Consider the following 24,012-nt stretch of genomic DNA (forward strand, 5'->3'; position numbering starts at 1 on the left):
ACCTTCCTTTGCAGGTATAAAAATACTTACTTAACATGCCCCTATAGTTGAGGTCCATGTCCCGACTTTCAGATCGAACTTTAATGGCATCTAAAATAGCATCAGGAGATAGCAATCCCGAAGGTCTTACAACATTTAAAAGTTCTGTCAAGCTCATCAATGGCAAGCGCACTGCCTTCATGATTTCAGCATGACTTTCCTTAGGATTGTGTTTACACCAGTTCATCAATGCTTGAAAAATGTCCTTCTCAGGAGCTGCAAATGAATCCCTCAGTACAATACTGAGTAGTGCTGGCTAAAAAGTAAAAGGAAATGGTAGTAATATAAGATTGGTCAATAAGCTCCAAGTAAAACTATACTATTTAAATTCTACAGTATAAACCAGTGATGGCAAACCTATGGCATGAGTGCCACAGGTGGCACGTAGAGCCGTATCTGCTGGCACATGAGCTGTTGCCCTATCTCAGCTCCAACGTGCATGTGTGTGCCAGCCAGCTGATTTTTTTGGCATACATAGGCTCTGGGAATAGAGGAGGGAATTTTTACCACACACACCCCCCCCGGCTCCAGGGAAGCCTTTGGAGCCTGGGGCGAGTGAAACACAAGCCTACTGGGCCCACCAGAAATTGGGAAACACGCCATTTCTGGCCTCCAGAGAGCCTCCGGGCAACAGGGAAGCTGTTTTCGCCCTCCCCAGGCATTGAATTATGAGTGTGGGCACACACGCATGCATGATAATGCATGCCCACACTCTTTCAGCACCTGAGGAAGAAAAGGTTTGCCATCACTGGTATAAACTCTTCATTGTGAGCTAATAAATTCTATTGGCACTAGACATTTGCTTATAATACCAACATACCACATATCTGCTTATAAACTTTACCCGCCCTACATAAAAGCAATATTAGCAGCAGTTTCTTAGTAATCATTCAGATATCTGAAGCTAGAGCAGATTATTCATTTATATGATATAAATCATAGTTCAATACAATCATATTAATAAAATTAAAATAAAATCAATAAATAAAATTAACTTGGAGCAAAACTGCTATCCTGGTCCATTACTGAAACTTATTTTTGTTTTGGGAAGATGCTTTTTATTATAATATGGGTTCTTTTGGGTTTTGTTTCTATTATTGTTTTGGTTTTACTCTACCCAGAACCCTCCTGGATTGGAGCAGATTCTAATTACATATTGATATTGTACTTTTAATTAATTATTACAGAATTGTACAGAGATGCAGAAATATTACCCTCCTGAATACAGAGCCTTTTCAAGAAGCATCTTCCTAGTTTCAACATATTTCAGAGAATGAAAGATTAAGAATTGAGGAATAATTGTGATTGAAAAATGGAACAATGATTATTCAGGTAGAACACATTCCAGGAATGACTGATTATTGAAAGGGCTCATGCAGGAAAAGGAAAGCAAAATCTTTGTTGAATAACACGTGGTCCACTGAAAGATAAACATTGGGTAATAGTTTTAAATTCTATTTCAACCATTTCAACAATACAGTAGTACCCCTAGATACGAGCATAATTGGTTCCATAAGGGAGCTTGTATCTCGAGGCAACTCGTATTCTGGAACAAATAACTTTTTCCCTCTCCGAGATAACCAAAAGCAAGGATTCTAACCAAAAGCAAGGATTCTTGCGCCACCTAGTGGGCGCTCGGCTCGTATCCCGAATTTCAGCTCAGGAGCAGAACAGAAATGTCTCTCCCCTCCTAGCTCGTATCTTGAAATACTCGCATGTAGAGCAGCTCGTATCTAGAGGTACTACTGTATTTCCAAATATACATCTAAAAAAGTAACTTAAAACCCCCCAAAATTGTTCACATACCTTAGAAAGAGACAAAAACCCTTCACTGGAGAGTACATCTTGAGCATTTCTGTCCATAAATATGAAGCACATACATGTCAATTTAGGTAGTGAGTAAAGATTAGCAACGTCATAGGTCATGCAAACATTTTGAATGTTAAGAATGGTACAAAGGTATTCCGAGGTGGAATCCTCCAGTTCTGGAAACCCATATTTATGTGCTAAACTCAAAAAATCTAGCAGGACTTCTTCTTTCTCGTCTCGTAATGTGGCACGACCTGTATAAATATATTTCAACAACATTGTAAAGGCTTCTGCGGTGGTATCATGGAGAGGGATTTCTGCTTCAGGCTGAGATTCACGCATTCCACCATATAATAACGCTCTGTTCAAATGCAGAGAAAGAAGAAAAGTGAGGGAAAATTGCATTTGATAAAATCATGCAAGCTCTTAAAAAAAAAAAGAATGAAATAACACAAATTCCAAATTTTCCACCTCCAAGTGATATTTTTTGTCAGTGTAAAATCTTCACACTTTGAGGCTATTGACAGCTTTGAGGCTATTGACAGCTTGTTGTATCAAGCAATTAAAAATTACTTGCAATTAATTCCTGGACACAGTTATATATTGCTTTAACATACAGAGACTATATGCAGCAGGCTTTGCATTAAAAACAAGAGTGAACACTATGCTAGTGAATACTGAACACTATGCTAGTGAAAAGAACTTCTCAGTATTTGTCCTATCTGATCCCTACTTCCCCTGAAGGCCTGTAGCCTTTGAGGAGTATAAGACTCACCTTAGTTTTGGGGGAAGAAAACAAGGAAAAAAGGCCTCTGCCTCCCAGCAATTTGCCAAACAACAAACAGCAAACAGCACAGATGATATTCACTGTGTGCTGTGTATTTCTGTGCAGGTGTGCCTGACCCATAGAAATAGCAAAGAATTGGAGAAATGTACATTATGGCAGTATATTAATGCCAGAAAGTTTTCTTAAATGTAAGAAATTATTACATAACTCCCAATTATTTAAATAGAACTACTCCAAATATGACTAAATCAGGGTTTAACTCAGCTGCCTTATCTTAATACTAAAACAGGACACTGTTACATTTCAGATTATACTTTTATAGATTTTTAAAACTGACGTGGCTTTCTGGAAGTATACATTATTCTCTATTATTTAAAAGAAGATACAATAGCACTGGGCCTCTTCAGATCAAGCATTTGTTTTAAAAAGCTTCTTCATTTTGTTAAGTTGTCTAGAACAATAATAAAGCACTTTAGTTTCAATTTCATTTCAGCATGTGGCTTGCCTTGCAGCCTCAGTCAGCTGAGTCGGGAAGCTGATAATGAGTTATTTATTTATTTATTGGACTTGTATGCCAAGTAGCTGGCTTAGCAGGCTCTGTTCTGTTTGCTGCAAGTAGATAAAACTGCTGGGACACAGAGTCCAAAGGGTGGGGGTAGATAGGTGGCTGCGGCTACATTCGGTGTATAAGATGCACCCAAGTTTTCATCCTATTTTGGGGGAGGGTAAAAAGGTAAAAAGGTGTGTCTTATACTCCAAAATATATGGTACTTATTCAAATAAAATATGGAATAGTCTGGCTGGTTGAGGAAAAACTTAAATTCCTTGGAAATAGGTAAAATTAACCATCACAGACAATCCATTTACTCTAGATTTAGGGATTAATTTGAGGAGTCATTTTTACAAATTCTGAAATCATTATTATTATATTTTCCTCAAAAATATTACATACAAGACAACATAATAGGTCAGTGACAGCAAACCTTTTTGGTGCCAAGTGACCAAAGTGTGTGCACGCACACCCCCAAAATACAATGCAAGACCCCCAACCCCTCACCCATTTTTCGCTTCCAGGTTGCCTTCCAGACCAAAAATGGGGCACAGGAGAGTGAAAGGAGCGCCCTGGACCCAATTTTGGCTTCCAGATTGGTGCAGGTGGCCTTCCAGATCTAAATATGTGCATGGGAGGCCATGCACAATGCTCTGGTGCCCTGTTTTGGCTTCCAGGTTGGTACAATTGGAACTGGATGGGTGGGCATTGGATTTGGTATTGTGTACTGTACTGTTTTTTATTATTGTTGTGAGCCGCCCCGAGTTTGCGGAGAGGGGCGGCATATAAATCCAATAAACCTAACCTAACCTAACAGGCTTTCCAGACCCAAATGAGGTGCAGGGGACATGCACACGCACACAGACTCCCAAAATGCAATGCTAATGCCCCCCATGCATGTGCCCCAACCCTGAACATGCGTGGCAGGGACCCAAAGATCAGCTAGATGATGGGAGACCACACACATGCACAGCCAAGCTGTGCTGGGGGGACAGCTGGCAAGCCCGCAGAGAAGGCTCTAAGTGCCATAGGTTCACCATCACGGTAATAGGCATTACAGAAATTTATACATGTTACAAGAAAAAAATGATCCATAATAAACTATATACAGTACTTCAAAAGAAATAGAATACTATAAATAAGAAGAAAAAATAATAATAGAATTAAAGGGAAAAGGAACATTAAAACCAAGCTGTCTTCCTCTTCAGTTTTTAATAACAGATTTCAACCAGAAACTAATTTTATGAGATTCTTGCATTTCAAAGAGTTGGGGACAAATAGGTAACATGGCAAATTTCATAATCTACTTCACAGCATTAACTCCTGTTTTATTAAAGCCATTTTTACTGAAAAGAATTCTGAATTTCAATCCACATTAAATATAGCCTATTAGTTTGAGATACTTATGTAATGAAAGTCAAGTATAACAAAACAATGACCTTTTTTTTCTTTACATTTAAAAAATAGGCATTGTTGGACAGATTGTATCAGGTTATTTCTTAATGGCTTTTTATTTCATCTTGCTTACCCAGCAATTCAAAGTGTATCTGATAGGACACTATACTTTACCTGAAATACTGACACCTTGCAGCCAAAATCACTCTGTGTGCAGGAAAACGTTTCTTCTCCACTATAAAGGTAACGTCACTATATTCCTCCCCATTCATCAAAACACCAACATGATCGGACAGAATGTGAACGTGGTCTATTTCACCTACTGCTGTGTAAGGTCGGAGTGGATGGCTGTTGCTCATGTTGTACAAAAAAAATGTTTATGCTACACCTAAAAAATACAACATTAAGAATATTGAAGAAAACCATAATTATAAATGTTAATTGAGTGTAACATAAATACAGGTACTGGACAAGGACCCAGAATTAAGTCCACAAGCTTGCTAAGGAAGCTAACTAGGTGACCTTAGACCATTCATTTTCTTACAACTCAACCTATTTCACAATGTTCTTGTGGACAAAGAAATTGAGGAAATATAGGCACTAATTTAATTTCGATAATGCCCTATTTCTTAGTGACTCATAGAAACTTACAATTAAGAAAGAAGCAACTTGTATAGAAAAGGCCAAAACTCATTAACTTAGTAGCAGTAAAAAATACTAAACTTAATTGCCCTATCCTAAGGCCTGGAAAAACAAATACTTCGATCATTTTTTTCAATGCAATTTCATACATAACAGACATAAACAAAATGCAGCAATATTTTCATCAAAGCATTTTTACACCTGTTATGTTGATATATAAATTGTACAAAGAGGCCCTTCTAAAAATTAAAATAAACCAACTAATTATGTTATAGTGCTTGCTCAATTCTATACTCTCTACAAGTTAAAACTGATTCTGTAGCCACAGCAGATCAGTTAGGTCCTAAACAGGAGTGTTCAAATCAAATATTGAGAGCTGCAACATAACCTTTCATGCATAATTAGCTAGAAAATGAATATTTATGAACTCTTCTCTCTGGAGTCTAATTAATTATCTGAAACGAAGATAAGAGTGATTTTTAATTATTAATATTAGAAGATTTTCCTAAGAAGTAAGTTTAATCAAGGCAAAATTAACTATTCACTTCCTGCAAAGCTCTAGTTGAATCCAATCTCATGGGATAGAGCATTCACAGAAAGTGAAATCTCAACTATTTATATTCTAACAAACCTTTGAAAGGAATGTAGATAGTCCTTGATTTACAATAACAATTGGGACAGGAATTCTGGTCATTAAGAATGTGGACTTAAATGATTCATCAGGTAATCAAACCCAATTTTACAACCGTTTTTACTACAGTCATCAAAAGCATGGCCATTAAGTGAATCTGTCTTTCTCTAAAGATTTTGCTTGTCAGAAGCCAGCTGGGAAAACTGCAAATCATGTTCATGTGTCTGCAGGACACCGATATTGCAACTGCTGTAAATGTAAACCAGCTGCTGAATGCCTAAATCACAATCACAATCATATTACCATGATCTGATATGATGGTCATAACTTCTAGGACAGATCATAAATCATTATTTTCAGCACTGTTATAACCTTGATCTATTGTTAAATGAATATCATAACTCAAGGACTACAGTAGTCCCTCACCTATCGCGGGAGTTACGTTCCAGACCTTGCCGCGACAGGTGAAATCCGCGATGGGGAATTTATCCTCCTTTCCACCAGCTCCGGATGCCTGGAGGCGAGCAACGGCCGGCTAACCTTCCCCCCCCACTACTACTTACTCTGTTCTTTGCAGCAGTTCGGCCAAATGTTGTGTTTTTTGCCTTGCCCCGGCTGTAAAGTCCCTGGTGAGCTGCCCCGGCTGTTTCTTTTTTTCTCTCTCTCTCTTCCGCCCTCGAGCACTTCCTCTTCCGCCCTCGAGCCCAGTCTGGAAATCCCCGCCGCGTCGCGTTCCTTTCTTTTTTTTCCTTTCGGCACTGGTGAGGGGGATTGAACGAGGGGACGGGCCTCCGCCGGAGCTCAGTCCCCGCCCCGCTCATCATTTGGGAGTCCCGCTGGGGGATTCTAGCGCTGGCGAGGGGGATTGAACGAGGGGACGGGCCTCCGCCGGAGCTCAGTCCCTGCCCCGCTCATCATTTGGGAGTCCCGCTGGGGGATTCTAGCGCTTGTTTGTATGGCAAAATCATTCAAATGAAGCTGACTTCAAAACCCGCGATGAAGTGAAGCCGCGGCAGGTGAAGCGCGATAGAGCGAGGGACTACTGTACATACATTACATTTGCAAAACATACACTTTTGCCCTTTTTTCCATTCAGTATTCCCTGAAGTTACTTCCCCCACCTAAACTCCTATTTTGGAGAATTTATAAACAATTCGTATTTTCAATAAGTGTTTCTTACCTACACAAGAATAAAATTATAGAATATCCATTTAATTATTTTAGGCATACACAATTATATTGATATAATCTTACGTTTTTATAATCTTTTATAACCATAAAATATAATTATAATTATTATAGTTATATAATGATCTTTTGTTGTGCAAAGAGCAAGTATTTATGCAACTCTTAAATCTTAACTTACATAGAAACATAGAAACATAGAAGTCTGACGGCAGAAAAAGACCTCATGGTCTATCTAGTCTGCCCTTATACTATTTTCTGTATTTTATCTTAGGATGGATATATGTTTATCCCAGGCATGTTTAAATTCAGTTACTGTGGATTTATCTACCACATCTGCTGGAAGTTTGTTCCAAGGATCTACTACTCTTTCAGTAAAATAATATTTTCTCATGTTGCTTTTGATCTTTCCCCCAACTAACTTCAGATTGTGTCCCCTTGTTCTTGTGTTCACTTTCCTATTAAAAACACTTCCCTCCTGGACCTTATTTAACCCTTTAATATATTTAAATGTTTCGATCATGTCCCCCCTTTTCCTTCTGTCCTCCAGACTATACAGATTGAGTTCATTAAGTCTTTCCTGATACGTTTTATGCTTAAGACCTTCCACCATTCTTGTAGCCTGTCTTTGGACCCGTTCAATTTTGTCAATATCTTTTTGTAGGTGAGGTCTCCAGAACTGAACACAGTATTCCAAATGTGGTCTCACCAGCATTCTATATAGCGGGATCATAATCTCCCTCTTCCTGCTTGTTATACCTCTAGCTATGCAGCCAAGCATCCTACTTGCTTTCCCTACTGCCTGACTGCACTGTTCACCCATTTTGAGACTGTCAGAAATCACTACCCCTAAATCCTTTTCTTTTGAAGTATTTGCCAACACTGAACTGCCAATACAATACTCAGATTGAGGATTCCTTTTCCCCAAGTGCATTATTTTACATTTGGAAACATTAAACTGCAGTTTCCATTGCTTAGACCATTTATCTAGTAAAGCTAAATCATTTACCATATTACAGACGCCTCCAGGAATATCAACCCTATTGCACACTTTAGAGTCATCGGCAAATAGGCAAACCTTCCCTACCAAACCTTCCCCTATGTCACTCACAAATATATTAAAAAGAATAGGACCTAGAACAGATCCTTGTGGCACACCACTTGTAACCTGACTCTGCTCAGAATACTCGCCATTAACAATAACTCTCTGATGTCTACGCTTCAGCCAGCTGCAAATCCATTGAACTATCCAGGGATTAAGTCCAATCTTCACTAATTTAACACCTTAACTTACATTACTTCAAACTAAAATACAAATGATAGATAATAAAGCTAAGAGTTTTAGCTACTTAAAAATAGCTCTTTATTCTTTAACCTCCGTCCACATTTATACAGAACAATATGTTCATAAGAAACATGAAGATTGGTTATATTGGGAGTCAACCTATTCTCCAAAGCCCCTGAAGGCAGAAGCAGCAATGGTTGGAAACTATTCAAGGAGAAACCAAACTAGAAATAGAGGAAGAAATTTCTTCACAGTTAGATCAGTGGAATGGCTTGCTATCAGAAGTTGTGGATGCTCCATGACTGGAGGTTTTTAAGAAGATACAACCACTTTCTAGTCCAATGATGGTTGGACTAGAACAGTGGTTCTCAACCTGGGGGTCAGAACCCCTTTGAGGGTCAAACGGCCGTTGCACAGGCATCGCCTAAGACCATGGGAAAAGACAAATTTCCCATGGCGTTAGGAACTAAAGCTTCTATTCTGACACCTTGGAACATATTTTTACAATCCGACCAATCAGGTGTTTACAGTGGGGGTGTCCCTCTGAACTTCCTGTCAATCAGCTTAAAACGCTGTTGGGAGAATTGGTGCTAGACCTATGGGTGGGGGTCACCACAACATGAGGAACTGTATTAAGGGGTTGTGGCGTTAGAAAGGTTGAGAACCACTGGACTAGAAGGTCCCTTCCAAATCTGGTATTGTGTTACTTTGTTACATATATGGAACAATATTAAATATCTCTGACAGCAGAGCAGTCAACTAGAATTATTCCTTCAGCAGCCCCTTCAATGTCCTCAAAACTTCGTCCGAATGTTGCACTACTCTTTGGAGGAGAGGGGAAAACAGAAGTTGCAAAGGGAAAGGAATGAATAAAATAATTATACTGTATTAATATAGTTTCATAATTCTATTATATTAATATATTTTCATGCCACCCATGGCAATTCAATTTACTGCAATATGCTTCTTTTAAGAATTTTCAGAAACTAGATTAGAATAAGTCACAAAATATTGATATATGGAATTCCAACTGTAAATTGTCTCTAGATGGCTTCTAGATTGAATTTAAAGTACAGTATTTGATATTATGGATTTAAGATGCAATGTCCTATTTATTAAACTATCTTTACCTTAAATAAAAATACTTCCAGATTTCAGCATAGTCTACAGCAGTGTTTCTCAACCTTTTTTGAGCCGCGGCACATTATTCACATTTACAAAATCCTGGGGAACATTGAGCGCGGGGGGGGGGGGTAAAAAAAAGTTTGGACAAAAAATATCTCTCTTCCTCCCTTTCGCTCTATTTTTCTCTCTCCCTCTTTCTCTCTCTCTCTCCCTTCCCTCCTCTTTCTTTCCCCTCTCTCTCCATCTCTTTCTCTCTCTTGCTATCTCTTTCTTTCTCTCTCTTTTGCTTTCTCTTTCTCTCCCCCCTCTCTCTCCCTCTCTCTTGCTATCTCTCTTTCTCTCTCTCTTTTGCTTTCTCTCTTTCTCTACCCCCTCTCTCTCCTTCTTTCTCTCCCCCTCTCTCCCTCTCTCTTTCTCTCTCTCCCTCTCTTGCTATCTCTTTCTCTCTCTCTCCCTCTCTCTCTCTCCCTCTCTCTCTCTCCCTCTCTTGCTATCTCTTTCTCTCCCCCCTCTCTCCCTCTCTCCTTCTCTCTCTCCCTCTCTTGCTATCTTTCTCTCTTTCTATCCCCCCCTCTCTTCCTCTCTCTACCTCTCTTGCTATCTCTTTCTCTCCCCCCTCTCTCCCTCTTTCTCTCTCCCTCTCTTGCTATATCTTTCTCTCTCTTTCTCTCCCCCCTCTCTTCCTCTCTCTTCCTCTCTCTCCCTCTCTTGCTATATCTTTCTCTCTCTTTCTATCCCTCCTCTCTTCCTCTCTCTACCTCTCTTGCTATCTCTTTCTCTCCCCCTCTCTCCCTCTTTCTCTCTCTCCCTCTCTTGCTATATCTTTCTCTCTCTTTCTCTCCCCCCTCTCTTCCTCCCTCTCTCTCTCCCTCTCTTGCTATATCTTTCTCTCTCTTTCTATCCCCCTCTCTTCCTCTCTCTACCTCTCTTGCTATCTCTTTCTCTCTCTTTCTCTCCCCCTCTCTCCCTCTCTTTCTCTCTCTCCCTCTCTTTCTCTCTCTCCCTCTCTTGCTATATCTTTCTCTCTCTTTCTCTCCCCCCCTCTCTTCCTCTCTCTTCCTCTCTCTCCCTCTCTTGCTTTCTCTTTCTCTCCCCCCTCTCTCCCTCTCTCTTTCTCCCAGTAGCCGTGGGGCGACGGCAGGGTGATCAGCTGTGAGGCGGAGCTCCAGAACGGAGGCACAGATGGCGGTGGCTAGACGCCGTACATTTCTGGCGTTGCGCTGGGCATGGACGTGGGGCTTGAGCCTCCATCCTGGTCCAGCCAGCAGGCAAGTGCCAGCCACGCAATTCCAGCATTTCCAGTCGCCGCTGCCGGTGCCTCTGTTCTTCTGTTCCGTAGCTCCGACTCACAGCTGATCACCCTGACGTCGCCCCACGGCTACTGGGAGAAAGAGAGAGGGAGAGGGGGGGAGAGAAAGAGAAAGCAAGAGAGGGGGAGAGAGGGACCACCCTGCCACCGCCCCACGGCATGGCTCCTGCCCGCTGCCGCCGCCATCACCCTCCCGCTGTGCGCCACCTTCCCGCTGCCGCTGCCCTCCCACCAAGCCCCAAAGCTCACCTGCTGACAGGGAAGCTCCAGCCGGGCGGGGCGCCGCAGCTGCTGGAAAACTTGGAAGGCGCAAAGAAGCAAGCTCAGCTTCCGGTCTCACAACTTTTTTCTCTTCGCAAAATGTTGCGAGACCAGAAGCTGAGCTTATTTCTTCGCGGCACACCTGACCATGTCTCGCGGCACACCAGTGTGCCGCGGCACACTGGTTGGGAAACACTGGTCTACAGCATGATTGAGTTTTCAGACAACTTGCTCTACACATACAAGACATCTTGTCCAGTCAACGAAGCAGTGGAAGTGATGTGCCGGTGTCTGGAGGCTGTTGGGGCCTGGATGGGTGTCAACAGACTCAAACTCAACCCGGATAAGACGGAGTGGCTGTGGGTTTTGCCTCCCAAGGACAATCCCATCTGTCCGTCCATCACCCTGGGGGGGGAGTTATTGACCCCCTCAGAGAGGGTCCACAACTTGGGCGTCCTCCTCGATCCACAGCTCACATTAGAGAACCATCTTTCAGCTGTGGCGAGGGGGGCGTTTGCCCAGGTTCGCCTGGTGCACCAGTTGCGGCCCTATCTGGACTGGGACTCATTGCTCATAGTCACTCATACCCTCATCACCTCGACGTTCGACTACTGTAATGCTCTCTATGAAATTCAGCAGGTTCTGACAGGTTTTGTAGAACCGGAAGCGGAAATTTTGAGTAGTTTGGCTCCAGAGTGGAGTAGGAATCGAGATTTTGCAATATCCTTCCCGCAGGAGTGGGAGGGAATGGGGATTTTGCAGCATCCTTCCCTTGCCATACCCACACAACCAGTAGGAAAAAATTTTAAATTTCACCCCCGGTGCTGCTATTAAATGCCTCATTTGTCTAGTACGAACCTTTTTTTGCTCAGGTGGCAAAAGGGTGCATGCGTGTGCAATGCATGCTTGCCCAAACCTATAATGCAATGCTCTCCCCACATATGTGTGCACAACCTCCCCTGCGCTGCCCCTCCCATGCATGCGCACACGGCTCACTAAAGCCTCTGTGGATGGTGAGAAATGGATTCCAGCTAATTTTCAGCTTTCCAAAGGGTAGGGGGAGTTGTTTTCGCCTTCCCCACGCTTCAGGTAATAAACTTCCAGTTCGGCCATTGGATCTGTTTTTCGCCCTCCAGAGACTTTCTTGAAGCCTAGAGAAGGCAAAAACGACATCCCCCCGCCCTCTGGAAGGCCCAAAATCAGCTGACCAGTGCACACATGCACACTGCAGCTGACATAGGACACTCAGATATGGCTCTGCATGCCACCTGTAGGATACGTGCCATAGGTCCACCATCACAGGTCTAGTGTAAGAACATACCAACTCATGGTATGTGAACAGACAGGCCTGATGTTAGCATTGAGATTTGGCTGAGTGTAGGTGAGAATGAAGTCCGCTCAGCTGGGTCTAAGTTCCTGCATCAAGTCTTGAGGCCAGGGACATCGGCGGGGGTAATGGCACTGATTTATTGGGACACTTATCAGTCAGTGCAGGTACTGTTCCTGCAGTGGGCAGGCTGTGAGTTCTCTGGCCATATGGAAAGCTAGCTTAATTATGTACTGATTGCCAAGCTGTCCTGGAAGATCCATTTCTGGGTTCTACTAGAAAATCAGATAAAAGCCACTGCCAAGAGGGCACTTTCCTAGCTTTGACTGCTGTATCACTACATGGGCAGGAGGGCTTCCCTTAGATTACTGCAATGTGGTGCAAATGAAGCTGACTTTGAAGATCTCATAATATCTGCAGTTAATTCAAATTGTACTGTCTGATGTACTGACTGGCATTTGCCTGTGAAAGCATATTATATAAATACTACGGATCTTACTCTGATTATTAATAGATCTTCAGGTACAACTTACAGTGCTCATATTAACCTGCATGACTTGATGCCTAATTAACTGCAAGACTGCCTTCTCCCATCAGAATTGTCCAACCAATTCAATCTACTTTGGAGAAACTATTAGTGGCATTACTTTTTAATAGCTGTGGCAGTCCTTTGGAGAAGCCTCCCAATGAATTTCCAACCGGCTCTTAGCTTGACTGACTTTCAGAAACTGTTCTGAACTCTTCAAAAGCACAATGGGGCCTTGGTTTAATCTTAGTTCAGTTGTAATTGTTTTAAATTTAATGTTATTCTGTTTTCAGTTGTACATGGATCTTTTACTTGTGTACCTTTGTAGTATATATATTATCTTGCAGAGTTCCAAAAAAATTTAGGCAATTGAATGTAAATTTGGTAAATAAATTATAACTTATAAAAACCATAATTTTCAAGGCATCCTTCTTAAATAAGGTAAACAATTTATAAGCAACTCAAAAACCACAGTGACTCAGTAGCTCTGAACTGAAAGAGGGAACAGTATGTTTAATTCTAGATCAGAGCCTTGAATTCAAAATCTTTCTCATTCACCTGAAGCTGAAACCAACTGTTTCTCTTAAATTTGCACATAAAGATTTAATTTAAGTCTAAAACAGGATGGCTTCAGAAATGCTAAGATCTCCAGATACAGGGATAATAGATACATAGAGAAAATAAAATTATAAAAATATTTGCTTCATCTTGTAGTTAATGCAAAACACATTTCATATCTTGGCCATAGGTTTAGCAAACAAATTTTCACAAGCATACACAGATAAAGTATCTGTCTACATGTAATAATCAATTCTTGAAAGAGCTGTGAAGACACCATTTATTGTCTCAAGCATATTATGAGGGGGAAAAGAAATACACAGAAAGGGCTGATCCAAGACATTTTTGCTACCTCAAGATGGGTCAGCAAATCCAAGTCCACCATCTCTCAATGGGTTACCATATCCTAATCATAATAATTTTCAGACTAACCAATCACACAGGACTACGATGAGAATAAAAATAACTTTAATCCCAATCTTTATTTCTTATAAAAATGACATATGTAAATATAATAGAATATAATGTTTTAGGATCGGAGAAATGAGATCCAAAGGGATAGGATGCTCTGAATCATGTGGGACCATTACACAGTTCCTGTTGGCAACTGTCTTAAACAGTGTTTCTCAACCTCAGTAATCTAGGCGAGTAGAATCTGAGACCAAGCTACAAGAAACAAATTGGAATCACTTTATATTATGTAAATAGATACATAAATCTTGGGTTAAAATGGTTTATACAAGAAACACCCCCGATTTGGTGGTGGGGTATGAATGTTTGTCTGGTGGTGGGCACAATACATAAAACACTTGTTTTATGTTGTGTGAGTCTTTATATTGTAAAAAAATCAATACAAATTTTTTTTTTTAAACCCTCAGTAATCTTGTTGATTCTAATCTTGTTCAATCTATGTTGGTGTGAACTCCAGAATTCCCCCAGTACATGTCTTCATTTTTATTTTAATCATTTCATGTATGTTGCCTTTTACTACCTACAGTAGGGAACCACAAGAATTATTCTGAAAAGAGGTTAAGAATTTAGCAGAAATTGATAAGCACAGCATGGTCTTAAAAAACAAAAATGTAATTTTTATGGACTATATCTCCATGCCTTACTGATAGGATGGATTTGATTTAAATAAAATCAATTTAAATCAAGATTTAAATCATGATTTAATTCACTAATAAAAAGGCTTGATTTAAATCGACTCAATTTAAATCATAATTTTTAAAGCGCAACTGTCATCTCTGTCCCACAGTGGCTCCTCCTCTGATCCACTGTTGACTTACCAACAGTCCCCATATTGCAGAATATATAGTCTCATGCTACACAACTAGACTCCATTTTATTCGTGCTGAATAAACTAAATTATTAATGTTAATCTTAAATAGAAAACTATCTTTATATAGATTTTTACTCCAAAACATTTTATTAAAATAAATGTAATAAAAATAAATCTTATTTAAATTTTAAAATAATCTGTTTTTTTAAAGATTATTTAAAATCTACCCTGCTTACTGAGTGTAACAGTAAAGAGCAATGTATATATCACACACATTTACATTCCAAAGCTAGAATCTCTGACCAATGACAATAGATGACAGATAATTTGTATGGGGAAAAAAGCCTTTCTTACACTCTCATGTGGGAAGTCAAGATACTATATGCGGTTCCCCTGTAATCTTTTTTCCTAATACTATGAGATAGATCAGGGGTTGGCAACCCACGGCTCTGGAGCCGCATATGTCTCTTTCATCCCTCTGCTGCGGTTCCATCGCCAGTCAGCTCCGCAATTGATAGGGGTTTTGGTTAGGACAGGTAGAGGAAGTGCTAGGAGGAAATGCTATGGTAAGGGAAACGGACTTCCAGTTAGCAGAGGAAAAAGAATGATGCACCAAGAGACTATAATGGGCGAACCAGAATTCTGGTCGGCTCCAGAACTAAATGGCAGGCTTTCTGCTAGGACCTCTGTGGCTCTTTGATTGTTTAAGGTTGCCAACCCATAAAATAGATTAAACTGAGTGAAAAGCAGAAAGTAGAGGAATCTGTTCAAAAGGTTCTATCGAAAGAGCTTCCCCCATTGTTTTGTTTGGCTGACTATGAGTTACCCTCACTTACTGAGAGCAAAGAACTGAAACATGTTTTGTAATGTCACAATGTACATCACTGACATCAAACATTGGGTAACAAATTTGAAAGGCTTGAGTTTGCATTGTGACAGTGTGAGGTACATGTTGTCACTTTTTCATCACTGCATTTTGTACCATATGCTTATGCCAGCGAGCATCATAGGTGGGTGAATATTTAAAGGTGGATCTTACTTCAACCATTACATCAACCTGCTATGGGTATAATTGGCACAAACTTTAGCATATTAAAAAAAATGTGAGATAAAGATTAGTTTTATATGTACTATATACAATACAAACAGCATTAACAGTGGATTTCTACAACGTAGGTACTTAACCCTGACAAGACTGAGTGACTGTGGGTACTGCCCCTGAAACACTATATTAACTGTCCGCCCTTGGTTCTAGGAGAGGAAAAATTACCCCCCTCCCTCAGAACGGGCTCGCAATTTGGATGTCTCCTAGATCCTCAGCTGAAACTGGATCAACACCTTTCAGCTGTAGCTAGGGGGGCCTTAGCACAGGCTCACCTTGTGCACCAATTGCAACCCTATTTGGATCAGGAGGCTCTTGGCAAGGTCACTGATGCCCTTATTACCTCACAGTTAGACTATTGCAACATGCTCTACATGGGGGCTACCTCTGAAAAGCATTCAGAGACTACAGCTGTTCCAGAATGCAGCAGTGCGAGCTATTGTGCGTGCACCTAGGTACACCCACTTCACACCAACTCTCCGCGAGCTGCACTGGCTCTCAATCAGTCTCCAGACACAATTCAAGTTGTCGGTTATCACCTATAAAGCCACATGGCTTAGGGCCAGACTATCTTTGGGATTGCCTTCTACCACACAGCTCCCAGCAACTGATGAGGGCCCATGGTGTTGTCCTTCTCCGGATCCTATCAGCTAAACAGGCTGGCAGGGCCACAGGGGACAGCCTTCTCTGTGGCAGCTCCAACTCTCTGAAACCAGCTACCCCCCAGAGATCTGGACTGCCCTCACCCTACTGGCCTTCTGGAAAGCCTTAAAGACCTGTCTTTTACAGGGCCATTAATCAAATGAGGTATCATCTAGATCCAACCATAAGCAATACACTGTACACATGTTTTTAATGGGTTTTTAAAATTATTTAAAATTGTTCTTTTAAATGTTTCTTTTTGCTGTAAGCTGCCCGCCCCTAGGAAGTTGGAGCATATGCCTGTGTGTGTGTGTGTGTGTGTGTGTGTGTGTGTGTGTGTGTGTGTATTTGTTTTTTGTAGATTTTCACGGGTACAGGTATGAAGGTCTTGGCATATTCAGGTTTCTTCCCATGTTAAGTTTCTTCCCATGTAACTCCAGGAACCTCTGAAACTTACATGGGAAGAAACCCGAATATGCCCTATTTGTGTGTATATATTTTCTGTTGGATACAGAAAGGCAGAAGCCCCAGGATCAAATCCCAGTAAAAATGGTGTGGCTACCTGATGAAGGCAAATAAGCTCAAAATAGATCTATAGTAGTCTCCCTTCCTTTTCATTATCAGCAAAAATATGTTACACACAAACACACACACACATATATACACACACACACACACACACATATATGCATATATATATATATATATATATATATATGTTAAATGTTTATAGCTGGAATTTTAAAATTAAGGGAGACCAGGATAGATCTATTTCTATCCTGGTCTCCCTTAATTTTAAAATTCCAGCTATAAACATTTAACACATACAAAATATAGTTTGTCGGCTATAAATATATTACTGCCTTGCAGTGGCCCTAGGTTGGGCCTATAGGCAAAAAAAAAGGAGCTGTGACGTTCCTTAAAAATATACCAGGGTGATTCGACATAAGAAAAAACATATATATATATATATATATATATATATATATATATATATACAGTGGTCCCTCGAGTTTCGCGAGGGTTCCGTTCCAAGACCCCTCGCGAAACTCGATTTTTCGCGATATAGCGGTGCGGAAGTAAAAACACCATCTGCGCATGTGCGGCCATTTTTTCATGGCCGCACATGCGCAGATGGTGAAGTTTGCGTGTGGGCGGTGGGGAAGACCAAGGGAAGGTTCCTTCAGCCGCCCAACAGCTGATCTGCTCGGTAGCGCGGCAGCAGCGAGGAGCCGAAGATGGGGTTTCCCCTTTGCCTGGGCAACGGGGAAACCTCATCTTCGGCTCCTCGCTGCTGCCGCGCTACCGAGCAGATCAGCTGTTGGGCGGCCGAAGGAACGTTCCCTGGGTCTTCCCCGCCGCCTCGGATCCTCGCTGATGCCCGCCCGCCGTTTGCCGCTCGCCCCGTTCGGCGGCCGCACATCCCGTTCGCCCCGCCGCTCACCCCGTTCGCCCGCCGCTCCCCTCGTTCTCCCCCCATTCCCCTCGTTCGCCCGCCCGCTCCCCCTCGTTCGCCCCCCACTCCCCTCGTTCGCCCGCCGCTCGCCTCGTTCGCCCGCCGCTATCGAACTTGCTATCGAGCCTGCTAATGAAATCCAACCCGCAGCGGCCCTTTCCCTCTCCAGGCTGCGGGAGGGGTCCGGAGAACAATGCCTGGCGCCGCGCTCCCGGCTGGGCTTTTTTCCCCCATTTCCCCTCAGGTGGAATTTCAGACCCTCCGCCGGTTGGATTTCATTAGCAGGCTCGATAGCAAGTTCTTCCTCCCTTTAGAAAGCCCCGCAGCCTCCTCCGCCCGGCGAGGCCGCCAGCGAGGACCCGCAAAGCCGCCGCCGCCGCAGCGAGGCCAAGCCGCCCGCTCCCACGGCACGGGCTCCCAACACAGCGCCGCTCAGCCCGCCCTCGCCGATGCCTCCGCGGATCTGCAAACCCAGCCGAGCGACGCCTCTGGTCTGGGCGAAGGCAGTGGGCAGTCCCCGCCGCAGCAGTCCCCGCGGGCACCGCGCGCCAAGGGCCGGCCAGGCCGCCGGCCAACAAAGGGGCTCCCTCGCCTCCCTCGGGCAGGTTTACAAAGGCAGCGCGGCAACTTGGAGCCCGGCACGCCCCGCAGCCCTCGCCTCGCCCGCCCCCCGCCTGGCCGGCGCTCCGGCTACCCCCGGCTGAGGAAGAACCGAGTAGCCCCCGCCCTCCCCCGCCCGGCTCCCTTCAGCCCCCCGGGGCCAAGCGGGCGGGGGGCGGGCGGGACTTCGCCTGTCTCCGCCGCCAGCATCGCCCCTCCGGCGGGCCGGCCTCCCCCGCCCGCCTCTGCTGCAGCCGCCGCCGCCTCCCCGACTGGCACAAAAGGGCCCCGCCCTGAACCCACCACAGCCACCTCCGTTCGGGCGAAGGAATCCCTGGGCAACGGGGAAACCCCACTGAAACCGGGCGGGTTAAGCCTCCTTCGGCGACTGCGGAACTGCTTGCTGTCAACTTTGCACTGGGCAAAGAACTCTTCACCTCCCGCCAGGCACGGACGAAAGGCGTGGAAGTCTATTGTAGCAGCTGCTACAGCGGAGACATTTGGGGGGGGGGGAGGCAGGAGGCAGGAGATCCGGCCCTTTACTTGCCCTCCCAGCAAAAGGCAAAGCCGCGCAGCTCCCCAGCCGCCAAAGGAGGCTTAACCCCACCCCTCTGTCCCACTCATCGCCCGTGGTCGGCATAACCTCCTGCTGCCTATCCCCGCTCTTCTGCCGGCCACGGGCGATGGGTGGGACAGAGGGGTGGGGTTAAGCCTCCTTTGGCGGCTGGGGAGCTGCGCGGCTTTGCCTTTTGCTGGGAGGGCAAGTGAAGGGCCAGATCTCCTGCCTCCTGCCTCCCCCCCCCAATGTCTCCGCTGTAGCAGCTGCTACAATAGACTTCCACGCCTTTCGTCCGTGCCTGGCGGGAGGTGAAGAGTTCTTTGCCCAGTGCAAAGTTGACAGCAAGCAGTTCCGCAGTCGCCGAAGGAGGCTTAACCCCACCCCTCTGTCCCACCCATCGCCCGTGGCCAGCAGAAGAGCGGAGATAGGCAGGAGGAGGTTATGCCGACCACGGGCGATGGGTGGGACAGAGGGGTGGGGTTAAGCCTCCTTTGGCGGCTGGGGAGCTGCGCGGCTTTGCCTTTTGCTGGGAGGGCAAGTGAAGGGCCGGATCTCCTGCCTCCTGCCTCCCCCCCAAAATGTCTCCGCTGTAGCAGCTGCTACAATAGACTTCCACGCCTTTCGTCCGTGCCTGGCGGGAGGTGAAGAGTTCTTTGCCCAGTGCAAAGTTGACAGCAAGCAGTTCCGCAGTCGCCGAAGGAGGCTTAACCCGCCCGGTTTCAGTGGGGTTTCCCCGTTGCCCAGGGATTCCTGAACCCACCACAGCCACCTCCGTTCGGGCGAAGGAATCCCTGGGCAACGGGGAAACCCCACTGAAACCGGGCGGGTTAAGCCTCCTTCGGCGACTGCGGAACTGCTTGCTGTCAACTTTGCACTGGGCAAAGAACTCTTCACCTCCCGCCAGGCACGGACGAAAGGCGTGGAAGTCTATTGTAGCAGCTGCTACAGCGGAGACATTTGGGGGGGGGGGGAGGCAGGAGGCAGGAGATCCGGCCCTTCACTTGCCCTCCCAGCAAAAGGCAAATCCGCGCAGCTCCCCAGCCGCCAAAGGAGGCTTAACCCCACCCCTCTGTCCCACTCATCGCCCGTGGTCGGCATAACCTCCTGCTGCCTATCCCCGCTCTTCTGCCGGCCACGGGCGATGGGTGGGACAGAGGGGTGGGGTTAAGCCTCCTTTGGCGGCTGGGGAGCTGCGCGGCTTTGCCTTTTGCTGGGAGGGCAAGTGAAGGGCCAGATCTCCTGCCTCCTGCCTCCCCCCCCCCAATGTCTCCGCTGTAGCAGCTGCTACAATAGACTTCCACGCCTTTCGTCCGTGCCTGGCGGGAGGTGAAGAGTTCTTTGCCCAGTGCAAAGTTGACAGCAAGCAGTTCCGCAGTCGCCGAAGGAGGCTTAACCCCACCCCTCTGTCCCACCCATCGCCCGTGGCCAGCAGAAGAGCGGAGATAGGCAGGAGGAGGTTATGCCGACCACGGGCGATGGGTGGGACAGAGGGGTGGGGTTAAGCCTCCTTTGGCGGCTGGGGAGCTGCGCGGCTTTGCCTTTTGCTGGGAGGGCAAGTGAAGGGCCGGATCTCCTGCCTCCTGCCTCCCCCCCAAAATGTCTCCGCTGTAGCAGCTGCTACAATAGACTTCCACGCCTTTCGTCCGTGCCTGGCGGGAGGTGAAGAGTTCTTTGCCCAGTGCAAAGTTGACAGCAAGCAGTTCCGCAGTCGCCGAAGGAGGCTTAACCCGCCCGGTTTCAGTGGGGTTTCCCCGTTGCCCAGGGATTCCTTCGCCCGAACGGAGGTGGCTGTGGTGGGTTCAGGAATCCCTGGGCAACGGGGAAACCCCACTGAAACCGGGCGGGTTAAGCCTCCTTCGGCGACTGCGGAACTGCTTGCTGTCAACTTTGCACTGGGCAAAGAACTCTTCACCTCCCGCCAGGCACGGACGAAAGGCGTGGAAGTCTATTGTAGCAGCTGCTACAGCGGAGACATTTTGGGGGGGAGGCAGGAGGCAGGAGATCCGGCCCTTCACTTGCCCTCCCAGCAAAAGGCAAAGCCGCGCAGCTCCCCAGCCGCCAAAGGAGGCTTAACCCCACCCCTCTGTCCCACCCATCGCCCGTGGCCGGCAGAAGAGCGGGGATAGGCAGGAGGAGGTTATGCCGACCACGGGCGATGAGTGGGACAGAGGGGTGGGGTTAAGCCTCCTTTGGCGGCTGGGGAGCTGCGCGGCTTTGTCTTTTGCTGGGAGGGCAAGTGAAGGGCCGGATCTCCTGCCTCCTGCCTCCCCCCCCCCAAATGTCTCCGCTGTAGCAGCTGCTACAATAGACTTCCACGCCTTTCGTCCGTGCCTGGCGGGAGGTGAAGAGTTCTTTGCCCAGTGCAAAGTTGACAGCAAGCAGTTCCGCAGTCGCCGAAGGAGGCTTAACCCGCCCGGTTTCAGTGGGGTTTCCCCGTTGCCCAGGGATTCCTGAACCCACCACAGCCACCTCCGTTCGGGCGAAGGAATCCCTGGGCAACGGGGAAACCCCACTGAAACCGGGCGGTTTGGACTTTCCATTCCTCCAAGTCACTTCGCCGCTCGTGTCCTGGGTAAACCGGGCGGCAGGATACAGGCTTTGAGTTTTTGGCTGCAGGGGGAGGGAGTTAGGAAAATCCTACTTCTCCCCCCGCAGCCAAAAACTCGCAAGGTAAGCTTCGGGGCGGGGCGGGCGGGGCCCTTTTGTGCCAGTCGGGGAGGCGGCGGCGGCTGCAGCAGAGGCGGGCGGGGGAGGCCGGCCCGCCGGAGGGGCGATGCGGGCGGCGGAGACAGGCGAAGTCCCGCCCGCCCCCCGCCCGCTTGGCCCCGGGGGGCTGAAGGGAGCCGGGCGGGGGGAGGGCGGGGGCTACTCGGTTCTTCCTCAGCCGGGGGTAGCCGGAGCGCCGGCCAGGCGGGGGCGGGCGAGGCGAGGGCTGCGGGGCGTGCCGGGCTCCAAGTTGCCGCGCTGCCTTTGTAAACCTGCCCGCGGGAGGCGAGGGAGCCCCTTTGTTGGCCGGCGGCCTGGCCGGCCCTTGGCGCGCGGTGCCCGCGGGGACTGCTGCGGCGGGGCCTGCCCACTGCCTTCGCCCAGACCAGAGGCGTCGCTCGGCTGGGCTTGCAGATCCGCGGAGGCATCGGCGAGGGCGGGCTGAGCGGCGCTGTGTTGGGAGCCCGTGCCGTGGGAGCGGGCGGCTTGGCCTCGCTGCGGCGGCGGCGGCTTTGCGGGCCCTCGCTGGCGGCCTCGCCGGGCGGAGGAGGCTGCGGGGCTTTCTAAAGGGAGGAAGAACTTGCTATCGAGCCTGCTAATGAAATCCAACCGGCGGAGGGTCTGAAATTCCACCTGAGGGGAAATGGGGGAAAAAAGCCCAGCCGGGAGCGCGGCGCCAGGCATTGTTCTCCGGACCCCTCCCGCAGCCTGGAGAGGGAAAGGGCCGCTGCGGGTTGGATTTCATTAGCAGGCTCGATAGCAAGTTCGATAGCGGCGGGGCGAACGAGGCGAGCGGCGGGCGAACGAGGGGAGTGGGGGGCGAACGAGGGGAGCGGCGGGCGAATGAGGCAAGCGGCAGGCGAACGAGGGGAGTGGGGGGCGAACGAGGGGAGCAGCTGGCGAACGGGGCGAGCGGCGGGCGAACGGGGGCGAGCGGCGGGCGAACGGGACGTGCGGCCGCCGAACGGGGCGAGCGGCAAACGGCGGGCGGGCATCAGCGAGGATCCGAGGCGGCGGGGAAGACCCAGGGAACGTTCCTTCGGCCGCCTAGCAGTTGATCTGCTCGGCAGCGCAGCACCAGCGAGGAGCCGAAGATCTTCGGCTCCTCGCTGCTGCTGCGCTGCCGAGCAGATCAGCTGCTAGGCGGCCGCTCGAGAGCAAGAGGGGGAGAGAAAGAGAGAGAAGGAAAGAAAGAGATGAGAGAGGGAGGAAGAGAGTGTGAGAGAGGAAGAAGCAACATAGAGAGAGAGAAAGAAAGATGAGAAAGGAAGGAAGAGAGTGACCTGATCGGGTGGGGAAAATCGCGATATAGTGTTCGCGAAGATCGAGATGGTAACAATTGCTGAAAAATCGCGATATAGCGTTTTCGCGAAGATCGAGATCGCGAAACTCGAGGGATCACTGTATATATATATATATATATATATATATATATATATATATATATATATATATATATATATATATATATATATATGTTAAATGTTTATAGCTGGAATTTTAAAATTAAGGGAGACCAGGATAGATCTATTTCGGCCTTATTAGGCCTCATCAGCTGGCCACACCCACTCTTTTACTGGGATTCGATCTGGGAAGCTTCTGCAAGCTTCGGCCTATAGGCAAAAAAAGGAGCTGTGACGTTCCTTAAAAAAATATACCAGGGTGATTCGACATAAGAAAAAACATATATATATATATATATATATATATATATAAGAAAATAAAATAAATGACACAGATGAAAGTTGCAGTCTAAGAATCTAATCATTACCTTTCATAACACTGATCAGAATTTTTGGAGACAAGAGCAATGCAATTTCAACATCGCTAAACCAATTTCAACATCGCTAAACCAGCACTAGCTACTTTATTTAGAATAGTTTTCCTAAGGTAGTTTTGGGGAGGAAATTGTTGGGCAGAGCTACTTGGCCCATAACCTATTGGGCAGAGTGAGAGTTTTGTGCACACGGAAGTTAACCCACCAAGTAGCCACATTTAACCCACTATACCTAATTGAAGTCTTCAATGAAACACAGCAGCAGGCTTTGTTGTAAAAATATACTGTATTTTACTTCTCTTTTATCAAACTGCTTCTCTAAATAAACGATCATACAATACTTTCTTATAACTCTTATAATACTCTTATTAAATCTACCACTGCAACCACTAAGCACTCACCACTAAACTACAAACATTCTATACTATAACAAACCACTGTGTATCAAACCAGTTATGA

At 46.3% G+C, this 24,012-nt stretch overlaps 1 protein-coding gene across 4 annotated transcripts in view; it reads right to left on the bottom strand.

The window, feature by feature from the left end:
- The window catches only part of BTBD9 (BTB domain containing 9), a 170,414-nt gene that overhangs the window by 145,461 nt on the left and 941 nt on the right, over window positions 1–24,012 (bottom strand). For 3 of the 4 annotated variants that reach the window (XR_011557492.1, XM_070734259.1, XM_070734261.1), the window contains exons 2-4: window positions 4,755–4,968; window positions 1,846–2,209; window positions 31–295 (exon numbers count right to left, since the gene is read on the bottom strand). Coding sequence is in view for 3 of the 4 variants with exons in the window: in XM_070734259.1 (XP_070590360.1) it covers window positions 31–295; window positions 1,846–2,209; window positions 4,755–4,939 (814 nt within the window). In the remaining variant the exon portion in view is untranslated. Of the gene's footprint in view, window positions 1–30; window positions 296–1,845; window positions 2,210–4,754; window positions 4,969–6,279; window positions 6,319–24,012 lie in introns of those variants that run through there. The other variant, XM_070734260.1, reaches the window with a different exon arrangement.

Source organism: Erythrolamprus reginae, chromosome 1 (assembly GCF_031021105.1).
Source record: "Erythrolamprus reginae isolate rEryReg1 chromosome 1, rEryReg1.hap1, whole genome shotgun sequence".
NCBI classification, from domain to species: Eukaryota; Metazoa; Chordata; class Lepidosauria; order Squamata; family Dipsadidae; genus Erythrolamprus; species Erythrolamprus reginae.